General features: G+C 42.2%; 1 protein-coding gene across 1 annotated transcript in view; it reads left to right on the top strand.

Moving 5' to 3' along the window:
- Positions 1-455: 455 nt before the first annotated feature.
- The window catches only part of LOC134203043 (nucleosome-remodeling factor subunit NURF301-like), a 43,291-nt gene continuing 31,163 nt past the window's right edge, over positions 456-12,583 (top strand). The window contains exons 1-6 of the mRNA XM_062678022.1: positions 456-948; positions 1,144-5,078; positions 5,136-5,265; positions 5,338-5,763; positions 5,832-6,161; positions 6,296-6,669. Of these exons, the coding sequence (XP_062534006.1) occupies positions 597-948; positions 1,144-5,078; positions 5,136-5,265; positions 5,338-5,763; positions 5,832-6,161; positions 6,296-6,669 (5,547 nt within the window). The 5' untranslated portion in view covers positions 456-596. The remainder of the gene's footprint in view (positions 949-1,143; positions 5,079-5,135; positions 5,266-5,337; positions 5,764-5,831; positions 6,162-6,295; positions 6,670-12,583) is intronic.

The following is a 12,583-nucleotide window of genomic DNA, read 5'->3' as shown; positions in this document are numbered from 1 at the left end:
GATGATTTCTTATCAAATAATGGTTCTAAAACAGTTCAAAGAATTTTGAAGCCCATATTAATTTCTTCTGAATGAGTTTGTGACCACCTTAGGATCCTCGGGAAACTTTTTCCTGAATGATCGTTCCGAGAACAAATCCTCAGATGGCACTTCAACGTTGATAAATCGTAAGGATCGTCTAAGGATTCATTACTCAGGATACAAAATATTTACATGTGATTTATTCAAATTATCTGATCTTAGGCTTTCTGGCCATCTGGCTTAGTAAATCCGGAATTTCGATAACCAGGTGAACGGAATCGGTTCTATATCACATACTTCAGTAGACATAATTCTGTTGAGTCTTAAATTGATGTCAAACTACTGATTTTTTTGAAGTAGTTCATTTGATAAATTCAGTTCATATCAAGTTGCTTATTCTAATACTGTTGTTATTTTAATTCTTTTCAGCAGATTCTACCAAGTAAACTAGAAAGTACCAAAGAGCACACTAAGCGACTCCATTTTGGAAGTAACGTTACCAGAAGCGTTAGTATTGAGCTGGTTCAAATATCAGACCCAACCTCTATAAGACAACAGTTCATCACGGCTTCCAAATGAGTAGCCGGAAGTCTGCGGCGGCAGCCGCCGCAGCCGGGCAGGGCTCCTCTGGTGGTAAGAGGCGCGGTCGCCCACCAAAGTCACAGTCAGCCGCCATGGAGCGGCCGAAGAGCAACTTCCAGTACCATCTACTGAAGAAACCGAAATATCTCTGCAAAGACGGTGGCAACGGGGATTCACGTTTCAGCACCCCGTCGGCATCGCGTGCGTCGTCACCGCAGGGCAGCGAGGAGAGCCGCCCTTCCACATCAAGACGATCGGCTCCGGCCAAGGCACCACGCTCGGCAAAGGCCACAAAGGGACGACGATCTGCGAGTGGACGAGGGCGAGGTGGAAACAGTCGAAAAAGTAAGTTCTATTTTGCCTTCATTACTTAAACGTTTCGTTTCTATCACTACATATTTTGATGTCCTCCTGTGTTTAATTAATCTACTTATTAAATAAATGAAAGAACATCTTATATCTCGTCTGTTCTCATGTTGATAATATGCAGTTGCTAAGACCAAAAATGTGGAGATATTCTGATATTTACAACCTTCGCAGGTTACACCTACCACGAGTCGGAGTATCATTATGGCTCGGACTTTGGCGACGACAGTGACAAAAGCGACGCCTATGATGATTCCATGCGCTCGGCCAGTGATTCCGAAGACAGCCTTGCGAATGAATCCGAGTCCGATTTTTCCATTCAAAGTTTCAGTGTGTCGACGGGAGTTGTCTGCACAAAGGAGCCATCTCCGGATCCGGTGTGGCTTCAGGAACGCAATTATCCGCCATTGGAGTTGCCGGCCTCGTCGGAGGATTTGCTAGTTCCAAACAGTATTGTTCTGAAGTGTACCTCGATCTACGAAATCATCAGACGGTTCAGAAATTTGGTACGACTTTCGCCATTCCGGTTAGAGGACTTTGCGGCAGCGATCATGTGCGAAGATCAAAGCCCACTGATGACGGAGATACACGTTATGCTTCTGAAGGCTATTCTCCGGGAGGAAGATTCCCAACAGACTCATTTTGCACCTTTGGATCAGAAAGACAGTGTCAATATAGCGCTTTATTTGATAGACAATATTACGTGGCCAGAGGTGTTGCGGAGTTACATTGAAAGTGATCCTAATTTAGATCAAAAAGTTTTGGAGATACTCACAGTCAACGAGTATCCATTTGTATCAGCAGAAAAGCGTTTGACAGTGTTGCAATTTTTGACGGATCAATTCTTGGTTACGACCACGGTTCGAGACGACATGTTGCAAGAGGGTCCAATCCATTACGACGACCATTGTCGTATCTGTCACCGGTTGGGAGATTTGCTGTGCTGTGAAACTTGTCCCGCTGTTTTCCATCTGGAGTGCGTTGATCCGCCGTTGGTGGATGTTCCGAGCGAGGACTGGCAGTGTAATCTGTGCAAGCTTCACAAGGTATCTGGAGTTATGGACTGTATTACGGCACAAGAGAAACAAGGAATGCTTTGCAGGCAGGAAATGATTGGATATGATCGACATGGCCGGAAATATTGGTTCATCGGCAGGAGAATTTTTATAGAGACCGAAGATTCTTCCGAGGTGTGGTATTTCAGTACGGTCAAGCAGTTCGAATATTTGCTCTCAAAGTTGGATCCTGATGATTTGGAAATGCATCTCTGCAAGGAGTTGGATGAAAGGAAAGATGAAATAATAAAACATATGACTCTCACCGAGACAATAACCAATCAGCAAAAGGGCAATAAAAAGTCCTACATTGAATTGGACAATCAGCGATTGGAGAGGTTGTTGGAAGAAGGACAGGCAAGTAAAAATCCCGATGGAAAAATGGACGTCGACGAGCTGAAGGACGGTGGCGATAGTGAAGCATCCAATGAGAAGTCCAATGATGCACCCAACGGAGACGAGTCCTCGAGTAAGGAAGACGACGACTCTAAAGCTTCGAGTGACAAGCATGTGACACGATTGAAGACGGGATCATTGGCTCCACGGACTTTCACTGCCGAAGATATGAAGAGAAAGAACTCGTTAACTAAAGAGGATGATGAGTCACGAATAACTCGTAACAAATTAACTCAGATATCTAATGGGACACTCCACTTCAAGTTGGGTATGGAAAATGGGTTCAAAGCATACGTGAATCAATACTCCATCAATCCGATTGCGCTGAACAAGCCCCAAAGAAATGAAGACAGGGACAAGAAAAGACATTTGTCGCACAAGTTCTCTCTAACCCAAGCTTCTGAGTTCAAATGGCTCGGCGGAGGAATGAATAGCACACAAACGCAAATTATTTCGACGATTAAACAGAGCATCATCGCGTTAGAGCAGGCAGTCGCTTCGCCTTACCTTCACCAAAACTGGACAAAGTTAAGAAAAATTTGGATTGGCGCTATTAGCGCTTGTACCAAAGCAAAAGATTTTGCTCGAATCCTGTGTATTCTGCAGTCCTGCATGAGGAGTGTAATATTTGCTGGTGTGTGGCACGAACAACTTGGTCACACTAAAATGTACAAAATAACGTCGGCCGAGCGAGAAGAAAAAAAGAAACTTGAAAAACGGGAGAAGCGAGAACGAGATGATGAAGAAGAGCGCAACCGAAGCACGTTTAATTTCGTCAAGTATTCGCTCGGGCTCAGGCATCAGGTTTGGAAGCAGAAGGGAGAAGAATATCGTATACATGGACAGTGGGATTGGGTCTGGATGTCCTTCAGTCGAAGAAAAGTCAAGAAAATTGGCCGAGAAACAAATGATTTGAGTCACGTTTTGTTACCGATTGTGGCTGAAGTGCACAAGAAGCTTCTGAAAATTGACGCCAAAACGCATGAGGCGTACCAACTCGTACGCAATGGAAGCACAGATCTTGACTTCTTAACCGGAAATGAAGCATTGGATAGTCGGTTAGAGGACAAATTCAATCAGACGGAAACATTCCATGTCCCAGAAACGTACGATCAAATCGACATTTGTAAGGCACTTTCTACACCAGGCGGCCGAATTTTGTATCCCAAGATCGCCAAGACTGCTTCAGTACTGGACGGATTACTTCAACGACGAGTTGATCTAAAAGAAGCGGAAGAGCAAAAATTCGCCAAAGTGAAGGATGATGACGACATCGAAGTGAATGTGATTCACAAGCCGGAAACAGTCCAAACACGGCCAGGCGAATGCGTAGAAAAACAACTGCAAACCATCATAAACAGTCGTCACAATTCCAACACAAGGAATCAATTGCCAGTCAATAGACAAACGATTCGACTGAACGGTGAACAGTTAGAATCTTTGATTGAAAAAATCCTTCCTCTACGTTCCAAATACCAAAAAGTAAATGCTCTGGTCCAGCAGAGCAAGTGCTACTCGGTAGATTGCGAAAATGGTCAATGTTATTCGCCTTTATGCTTGCAAAAACAATCCATCAAAGATGAACTGTCGCCGCTTCTGAAGCGCGCTCAAGCACTGCAATCCACTCCAATGGCCACCCCAACGGCTGGTGTAAAGTCAATCCTTGAGCAGAAGCTGACCGAGAACAAAGCGGAAAATTTCGACTCCATGTTGGCCAACTTTACGATGACCCGGTATCGCTCGATTCTCGATGATTGGGACTGTGCTCATCAGCATCTGATTGAATATGACGAACAACTTGTTCAAACTATGGCGGCTCCCAAAATGCCAGACGAACACAACAACAACATAACGAATGAGGTTGAAATCAAGACCGAGGACGCTCCCGATATGGTCGTAAAGGAAGAAATTGTCAGCACGGAAGGTGAGCCGGATTTAAATGTCTCGGAAAAGGTGGATGATAGTTTGAAGCTGAACGAGAACTCCAATTCCATCTCGGAAAATTCGTGCGATGAACCACGCTCCACCCGTCGGGGACGGTCGCGAAATAGCAAAAACAACTCAATAGTTGTTGAAGAAGCTGAGGTCAAGGTTAAAGAAGAGGAAGTGATTGTTTTACCAAAGAAGGAACACAAACCAAATCGCCGATTTGCTCTGCCATCCCGTTGCGTAAAGAAGGAAGAACCAGAAGAGCAAGAGCTTGCATCCGATGGCAGTCCGCGGATTTATTCCGCCAGTGCTACCAAAGGAAAGATTTATCTTCGTAAAGCCCTGGTGCCCGAAGGAAAAGATGAGAAGGTTAAAAGTGAAAGTAAATCGACTGTTGTCGGTCCGGTAAAACCAAAATATCCTGCGGTCAATTACTTCTGGACGCGCAAACAAACTACCTCGATTATGGTTCTGCCCACACATGAGCTGCTCAAGTTGGCCCGCAACGGAGGTCGCTTGGCAGTGGCAGGTTTCCACCATGTAGCCAAGAACAACAACTCCGTGTGGCCTTATCCGTGTGCGAGACCATTGTTCAAAACATGTTGGCTGTATCGCACGCTCAATTTGAGCACGTTGTCTGCTGTTGGTCTGCAGTTGCGCATCCTATGGACATGCCTGCGGTGGGACGACATGGCCATGAAACCGGCCACAAGCGACGGGAAACATCAGGTAAGTGGTGAACGTTGCTTATAAAATATCGATTTTTCAACGTTTCTGCAATAACAGGTAACAACCGAGTCAGAGATTATGTCACTGGAAATTCTCAAACATCGGTACGCGGGAATCTTCAACGAGAGAATGCAATACTTGCGTCGAAAGGTAGTCATTCCACTGGAGCTTCCAAAGACTGTTCGTGGTAAGTAGTGATTCGCTTTCAAATCAACATTATTTGTCAAATGTTAACGTGTTCATTATTTCCGATATTCAGAGGTGCAATCCATCCGTTCGGGCTTACGAAAGCGAAAACGCGCCGAATCTCCACAGCAAACCGAACCGCAGGTCAGCGAAGAGTGGATCGATGAAGACAAGCTAGAGCTGTGGGAAATCAAGCTATACGGAGAAAAGCAAGAGAAAATTGCTGCGGCACAAGCCCAACATGTCACCCGCACCAGTACCGGGAAGCTTCCTGTTACTCGTCCGACACCTACATCGTCTGGCGAATCATCCAATTCGTCGACTCCTACCAACAACGGCAGTGTTAGCAGCAACAATGCCTCATCGGGTAACATCCAAAACAAATCAGCGGTCATTTCCAGTAAAGCCTCTCGAGAGGAGATCACGGAAAAAATGGAACAACAACTCCGGATACAACGAGCAGCTCACAATCAGAAACGTGCGATGGAACTCAAACAAGGTTTGAATTGTTATATTTGATTAATTCATAGTTCAATTGATTTTGAATTGATTTTTTTTCATATCTAGGCCAATCGACGGATGGTGCCACCCCTCCCAAGCAAACAATCGTTCAGCGACGAATAATCGTCAAAAATGCTGACGGCACAACAAAAGTTATTCAGCAAAATATCACCCAACCGGCTCGAGCTTCTCCAACCCCAGCACCATCGGCGACTCCCAGTCCCCAACAATCTAAGGCTCAGCAAGCAGCTACCCCTCCGGCGAAACCCGACGGTCCGCAAAAAGTTCAAATCATTCGGGGCCCAGATGGAAAAGTTAGCGTACGTGGTCTGAACCCGGGACAGCAGCTGATTCAGACCGCCGACGGAAAACTGCATGTTCTCAGCGCAGCACCTGGTACGTTGGAAAAGTTTCTAAAGTTGTACAATAAACGGCGATGTATCGTTCCAGCCAAGAAAGCCGCTGGCGGCCAGGGGGAACGACTTGGCCTTCAAACTTACATTTGTGTTTTCCTCTTATTTCTCTTGAAGGAGCAAACCCCGCTAGCAAACAAACCATAGCCGCGAAGGTCGGTCAGAAAATCATCACCAAGGTGGCTGCTGGCGCTAGTCCTGTTGCAAGTGGTTCCGCCGCTTCCAGCAGCAACGTGGCGCCCAGCACAGCAGCCGCCTCGGTGACGGTGACGCCTCCCGCGATCACTCAGCCCCAACCGCAGCAAATTCAGGTGCAACAGCAGCAAGTCCAAGTACAACAACAACAGCCGCAGCAGCAAGCTGCCCCTGTGGTGGTTAGCTCCCCTGCGGTGGTAACTCAGCAAGTTGTAAATAAATCGCCTAGCATTGTGGTTCGAAATCAGGCCGGTCAGCCAATCAAACAGATTATTCAGAAGCAAGTGGTTCAGAAGGTGAGTTTAGCATTTGGAATCGAATTAGTAATAAGGGCGGTGGAATGTTTAGGAAATACTTGCACACGTTGAAAAATCTGGTCTATGCAAGTCAATGGATTGTAGATCGGTTTAGGAGAGAGCACACGTGTAATACCAAGGAAGGCCCAAAGTCTCGGATTACGGTCCTTACACCCGGTTTTGACCCGGAAAGCCAATAAAAGCAGTTTAAATTTAGATGCGACGATACAGGTCCACATCCTTAAGGACGTAAATGAGGCCCATAATTCTGGCTACGTTGTCGACAAGGTCATCTCTAATGCTGTTGAGGACTCCCAGGGGCCTGCAAAGCGGCCATATTTCTGATGCCAGCATCAAAATCATCGATTAATTTATTACAAAGGCCTAATCATAGTCGTTGAAACTTTCCATTGAAAATATGTTTTAAATATCATGATATTTTGGCGAAATAGAGCGCTTGGTGCCGATTGAAATATGAAAATTTATTAACGATATCAATATTTTTGTTGAAATACTTCTCACATTCATACTTTCGCATAAATGGTTTGTTTACAAAATAGAATTGTCAGTGGGAAACCCAATTTCAACCGAACAATGGAAAACTCAAAGATGTTGGCTATTGTTAAACGTAGTGGGTAGGATTGGGGGTGCTAGATACCTGGGGACTCCATCCGCTTCTCTATGAATGTGGTATTTTGGACACAGGTATGTTCAGCCGAATTATGGGCGCCATAGACCGCAGGGTGTCCGAATGGGGCTCGCACCAACATTGTGTGAGAACGGTGTATGTCCGGTTCGGGACCAGTAGATAATTTGTTGGTCCCTTTAGTATGGTAATTCAGTCCAACCGGATGTGGTCCCTTTGAATTCACGGAGCAGCAGCGTGGTGGCGAATGCTCTACAGTTTCTTCAGATAGACTCCGCGAAAATGCGGCAGGCAAGACCTCCGGTGAATGGGCACTCCGCATACAATTTTACTCAGTCACTGAGTAGGTGAAAGTTAGCGTGTGTCATAGAAATGCAGAAAACGTCGAGATTTGGTGTTATCTCGAACTTTTTGGGACATGACAAATGTATTCGTGCAGCGTTAAACGTCCCAGCAGGTTCATTGAGCCGATATGATTTTATTAATTATTTTCTCAAACTACAATAGGCCCTCCATGATTCGAGGTTCTTCGACTCGATATCGACTCGTGGAAGCAAATGATGCCATACTAAAATTATTTTCTTGGTTACTCTGATGGTTCTGTTCTACTGGTATCATTTTCGGCAGTCACCAGTGAGCCCAAGTACACAAATTCTTCTACCACCTCGATTTCGCCACTACGATGCAAACTCGCGGTGGATGCCTCACATTGTCTTCTCTTGAACCTCTTCCTATCATGTACTTCGTCTTCGACGTGTTGATGACCAGTCCGATCCGCTTAGCTTCCCTCTTCAGTCTGATGTAGGTTTCCTCCATCTTCTCAGAGTTACGTGCCATAATATCTATGGCGTCGGTGAAGCCAAATAGCTGGACGGACTTACTGAAAATTGTACCACTCGTGTTAATCCCTGCTCTTCGTATTACCCATTCCAAAACTCCAGAACGTTTTGGAATACTTTGAGCATCTCGTATTCAAGAAAATTTAGTTTGCATGATGCGTATATGATGCTTATTGGACCAGATTGGGCGAATACCGACGGTGAAGACATTGCAAAAGTCTTGGTTGATCTGATAGATACCGTGGGCTGAGCTCCAGAACGTTTTGGAGTATCTTTAGCATCCCGTATTTACGAAAATTATATTTGCATGATGCGTATATGCTTATTGAAACAAATTGCGTGTATACCGACGATGAGGACACTGGTCGAAGCCTTGATTGATCTGATAGATACCGTGGGCTAAACTAATGAACGTTTTGGACTACCTTGAGCAGAGCTTAAAATATTCTTCTTCATGAAGCAAATTCAGTCCGAATTTTGATAAACATCGCATGAATATTCAAAACATAGAATGACATAGTCAGACGATTGCTCCACCAACTCATTCATTCGACTGTCACTGAGTGTGCTTACTATGTGGAGAAAAAACATAATTAGCATTGTTTATGTTGTTGTTTACCGTTGAAAGTGCCGCGCGGATGAAAATAAGATTCAGTTCTATGTGATAAATTGCTTTACTCATTTGAAACGTGTTCAGATTTCAGATAATTTATCAATTTGTAAAATGTGCATAAATATTCAATGACTAATATTCAACCGAAAATTGACCGTCCAGAGCCGACTATGAATGTGTCTGGAAGTGAGCTGACAAGTAAAGAAAGGTGGACTTCACCAAAAAATTTCGATTATTTTACACTCTGATCTTGAGTATCTCGTATTCCTGAAAATAAATCACACGCATAACGTTCAGGATGGCTCAACTTGTTTGAGTATTCAGAACTATCAAACAGTGTGATTTAGGATTCAAACATGCCAGATTTATAATTCTTTCCAAGGTTTTGGATATCTGGGTCTTCAGGGTATAGTCAAACTTGACCCCTGATATTTTTCCTGCAAAGCCAACATCCTGGTGAACAGTTTTGCTGAAGAAAGTGGTGACCTATCTCTCTTCTGTGATTTTACACAGCCAATCTAAAACGCTATGACCCATCCGTCCTGAAAGGGTTAACCAAATTTTACAAAGTTTATTTTTGTAGTGTGATGTTTGCATAATGTGAATGGTTAATTGTGTGGTTTGTTTTGCGTTCAAGATGGAAGTGAGTCAAGTGGAGAAGCGTGAAAAAAGTGTGTACGCTGACTTGGCAAATTCGAAGCTGTCCCATCTTGGTTTAGAAAAAATGCTGAAAATCAGTGACTCAACCGTTTCAAGAGTGCCGAAAGGGTTCAATGACCCATCGACTTTGGATGACAAGCGTAGAGCAAGAAGGAAACTGGGAGCTGTAGGAAGATGGAGGGAAAGGTTAGAAGTAATTTCACCAGAAATACCAACATATCAACATTAATGTTGCCGAAAAGGTCGGCGTTTTCCAAAGTTACGTCCCGAAGGTGTAGTCAAGAGCTGAATTAAAAGCCCAAAAGATACAAAACTTTCCAAACCGTGATGAACGGCAGAAAACTGTTGCCGAGACCCGTGCTACGTAGCTCTACACGGAGCTGCTGATCGAATACAAACCATACGTGAAAGCTGATCTTATGTCGTTTTCGTTTATTCCGAACGGTGTACACCGGCGGTGCAACGTTTGCCACCGCAAATACGAACGGTTTGGGTGCAACTTTTTGACTTCCAACACATGTTTTCGATGGTGTTGGTGATGTCGTCAATCAAATTTATCGAGTACCAAATAGCAAGTAAATATTATTAAGATTTATTAAAGGATTTATGTTATATTTTCGTCTTGTTTTTAATGTTTTTTTTTATATCTACTTCATATTACACATTTTTTTTCAAATTTAATTTGGCATATTGAAAACGTAAAAAGAAGTTTCTTATGCGTTTTGTTTATTGTTAGTAACATATTTAAATGTAGAAAAATCAGCAAAAAAAACAAAGGGCCCCTGTAGGATTTGATAAATTGTGAATGCTAGAAATTTATAAAATCTATCCATGGAAAAGTTGCTGAATTCTAATCATATTATTAGTTTAGTATTTATTTGACAACTACTATCTAAGGTTGATTCAAATACTGCCATCGGGGTGACGATAGGTTTAGAAAAAAGATATTTTAGTTACTAGATAAAGATTGTCGCTTCGGTTCCCTTTGTTCTGCTGTCCGAAACATGTATGGTATCAAACTGTCAAATCGTATGTATTTTTCCTTAATTGACATTTAGATCCCCTAACCTCGCCAGCAAAAGATGTTTCGGATAGCGACGACAGCGACAATCTTTATCTAGTAACTAAAATATCTTTTGTTAAGAATAAGTCATTGCTGTTACTGACAGCCAAGAGGTCGATAAACAAAATCGTTCAAAAGGGACTCTTATAATTAATTAGTTTTTTTTCTGCTACTAAAACATTCTAAGTTGTTGATTGACTAATTCTCAACCCCATTTGTCACCCCGGATGACAGTATTCAAATGATTGTAGTCGTAGAATCTGAGTTTTATAAAAAAAAAAAAATTTTAGACTTCAACACAAAATAGCACGTTGCAGGTTTTACTTCAAAGTCGGTCTTTGGAAACTTTTGTTCTTTTACTCAATACATTTATATTAATAGCAGAAAAATTCAGATATTGTATGATCCAAGTTTTTAATTGAAGTCCACCTAAATAAAGACAAAAGATATTATTTGTATCATTGCTATAAAAATGGTATGATGCGTAAAACTGATTGAAGTAAACAAGAACACTGCTCTTGACCGCATATGTGCAAATTTAAATTGTTTTCCGATTTCAGCATAGTTATGTAAATCGACTATAATTTGAGATCTATTTCAGAATTTCACAGTGATTATGTCATGTCAATATTCGTTTGAAAAAGGTAAAATAGACTGACTAATCGATTTACTACATTATCAAAAGTTAACATTTAAGTAAAACATGTTGCAGTTATTGAATGGCTAGTGCATAAAAACATTTTTCTGTATGAAAATTTAATATGTTCTGTTAAATTTGATCTCCTTTTTTAATGTCTACCTACTTTTGTTGATTTTGATATATTTAGCCGTTTATTCCAATCACTGATAATTGGAATAATTCATAAACATTATAAGAAATTGTACATTTATAGAAAGTTCTTGGATAAAGCTTCTTTGCAGCTTTTAATTCTACTTCGACAACATTGACACATTTTTTTTATGTCTTTATTAGGGAGACTTTCAGCCCGAGGCTGGCTCGTCTCCGGTGCTTGATACAAATTATTAAATATAATTTCAATGATATCAGCAGATAATAAAATAAAAACAAAGCTACCCGAAAGACCTAATAAGAAAGCTAATAGGATACTTATGACAGCTCCACATCACACAAGTATTGGTGCCACGCGGTGCCTACCCGCTACACTTGCTTTGGAAAGGGTGTAGATTTTTCTGCACCGGTGGCAAAAAGGTGCAATAATGGAACTGCACCGTTTTTAAAAACGAACGATTCCAGTGCAAGTTTGCCTACACCGGTGCAAGCGGTGCGAATAAACGAAACGACCTTAAACAAAAGCCAGGGTAGGAATTTTACACTGACAAAGATAAATGGTCTCAGTGGCACATCCGAACAGGGAAAAAATGTAGGGCTCAGGACATAGTACTCCAAAAGTCCAAACGGTACATATTAAAGTTATATTTCTCCTCCGGACACAACAGCGGAGTATCTCAATCTAAAGAGGCCTCCCATTAATTTTAAGAAATATCAGAAAAAAGTTCGAGAAATCGACAAATCATGGAAAATGGAGCAACTTTGCAAAAATTTTGTATGGGATTTTTTTACACGGCCGTGTAAAAACAGAATCTGGTGTACTTCATTTTTTTTCATTGGAAATGGAGCAGAAAGACATGCACTAGGGTGGCTCAAATTAGTATGGGAAAAACTTTTTTCAAATTTCTTGATAGGACTCTTCGATAGGCTCTCTTCGATACCATTTGATGCCCTGATGCGCTGGTCAAAATTTTAGTCAAATCGGTCACATTTGGTCGGTGGAAGTTTAGGCTAGATGTTCCAGTTATGGCTATAGAATCAGTTGTCGCACTAGTGCTTTATATGTCAAATGGCCAATCAAATCACCGCAAACCAAGTTCATATCGATAAAGCATATTCATATGATAAGATAACACCTTTGATCTCCTTCAAAACAAGCAAAGCATAATTGTAAAATTTGATTTTGCTTAATTTTTGACGTCCTTTGCACCAGTCGCACTAGTGGCCCCAATTTGGCCAATCCCATAAGAAAACAAAGTGATTTGCCAAATAAGGAACCAAAAATAAGAATAGTGCCACAACT

Source organism: Armigeres subalbatus, unplaced genomic scaffold (genome assembly GCF_024139115.2).
Source record: "Armigeres subalbatus isolate Guangzhou_Male unplaced genomic scaffold, GZ_Asu_2 Contig1607, whole genome shotgun sequence".
NCBI lineage: Eukaryota > Metazoa > Arthropoda > Insecta > Diptera > Culicidae > Armigeres > Armigeres subalbatus.
This window is presented reverse-complemented; position numbering and strand designations above follow the sequence as displayed.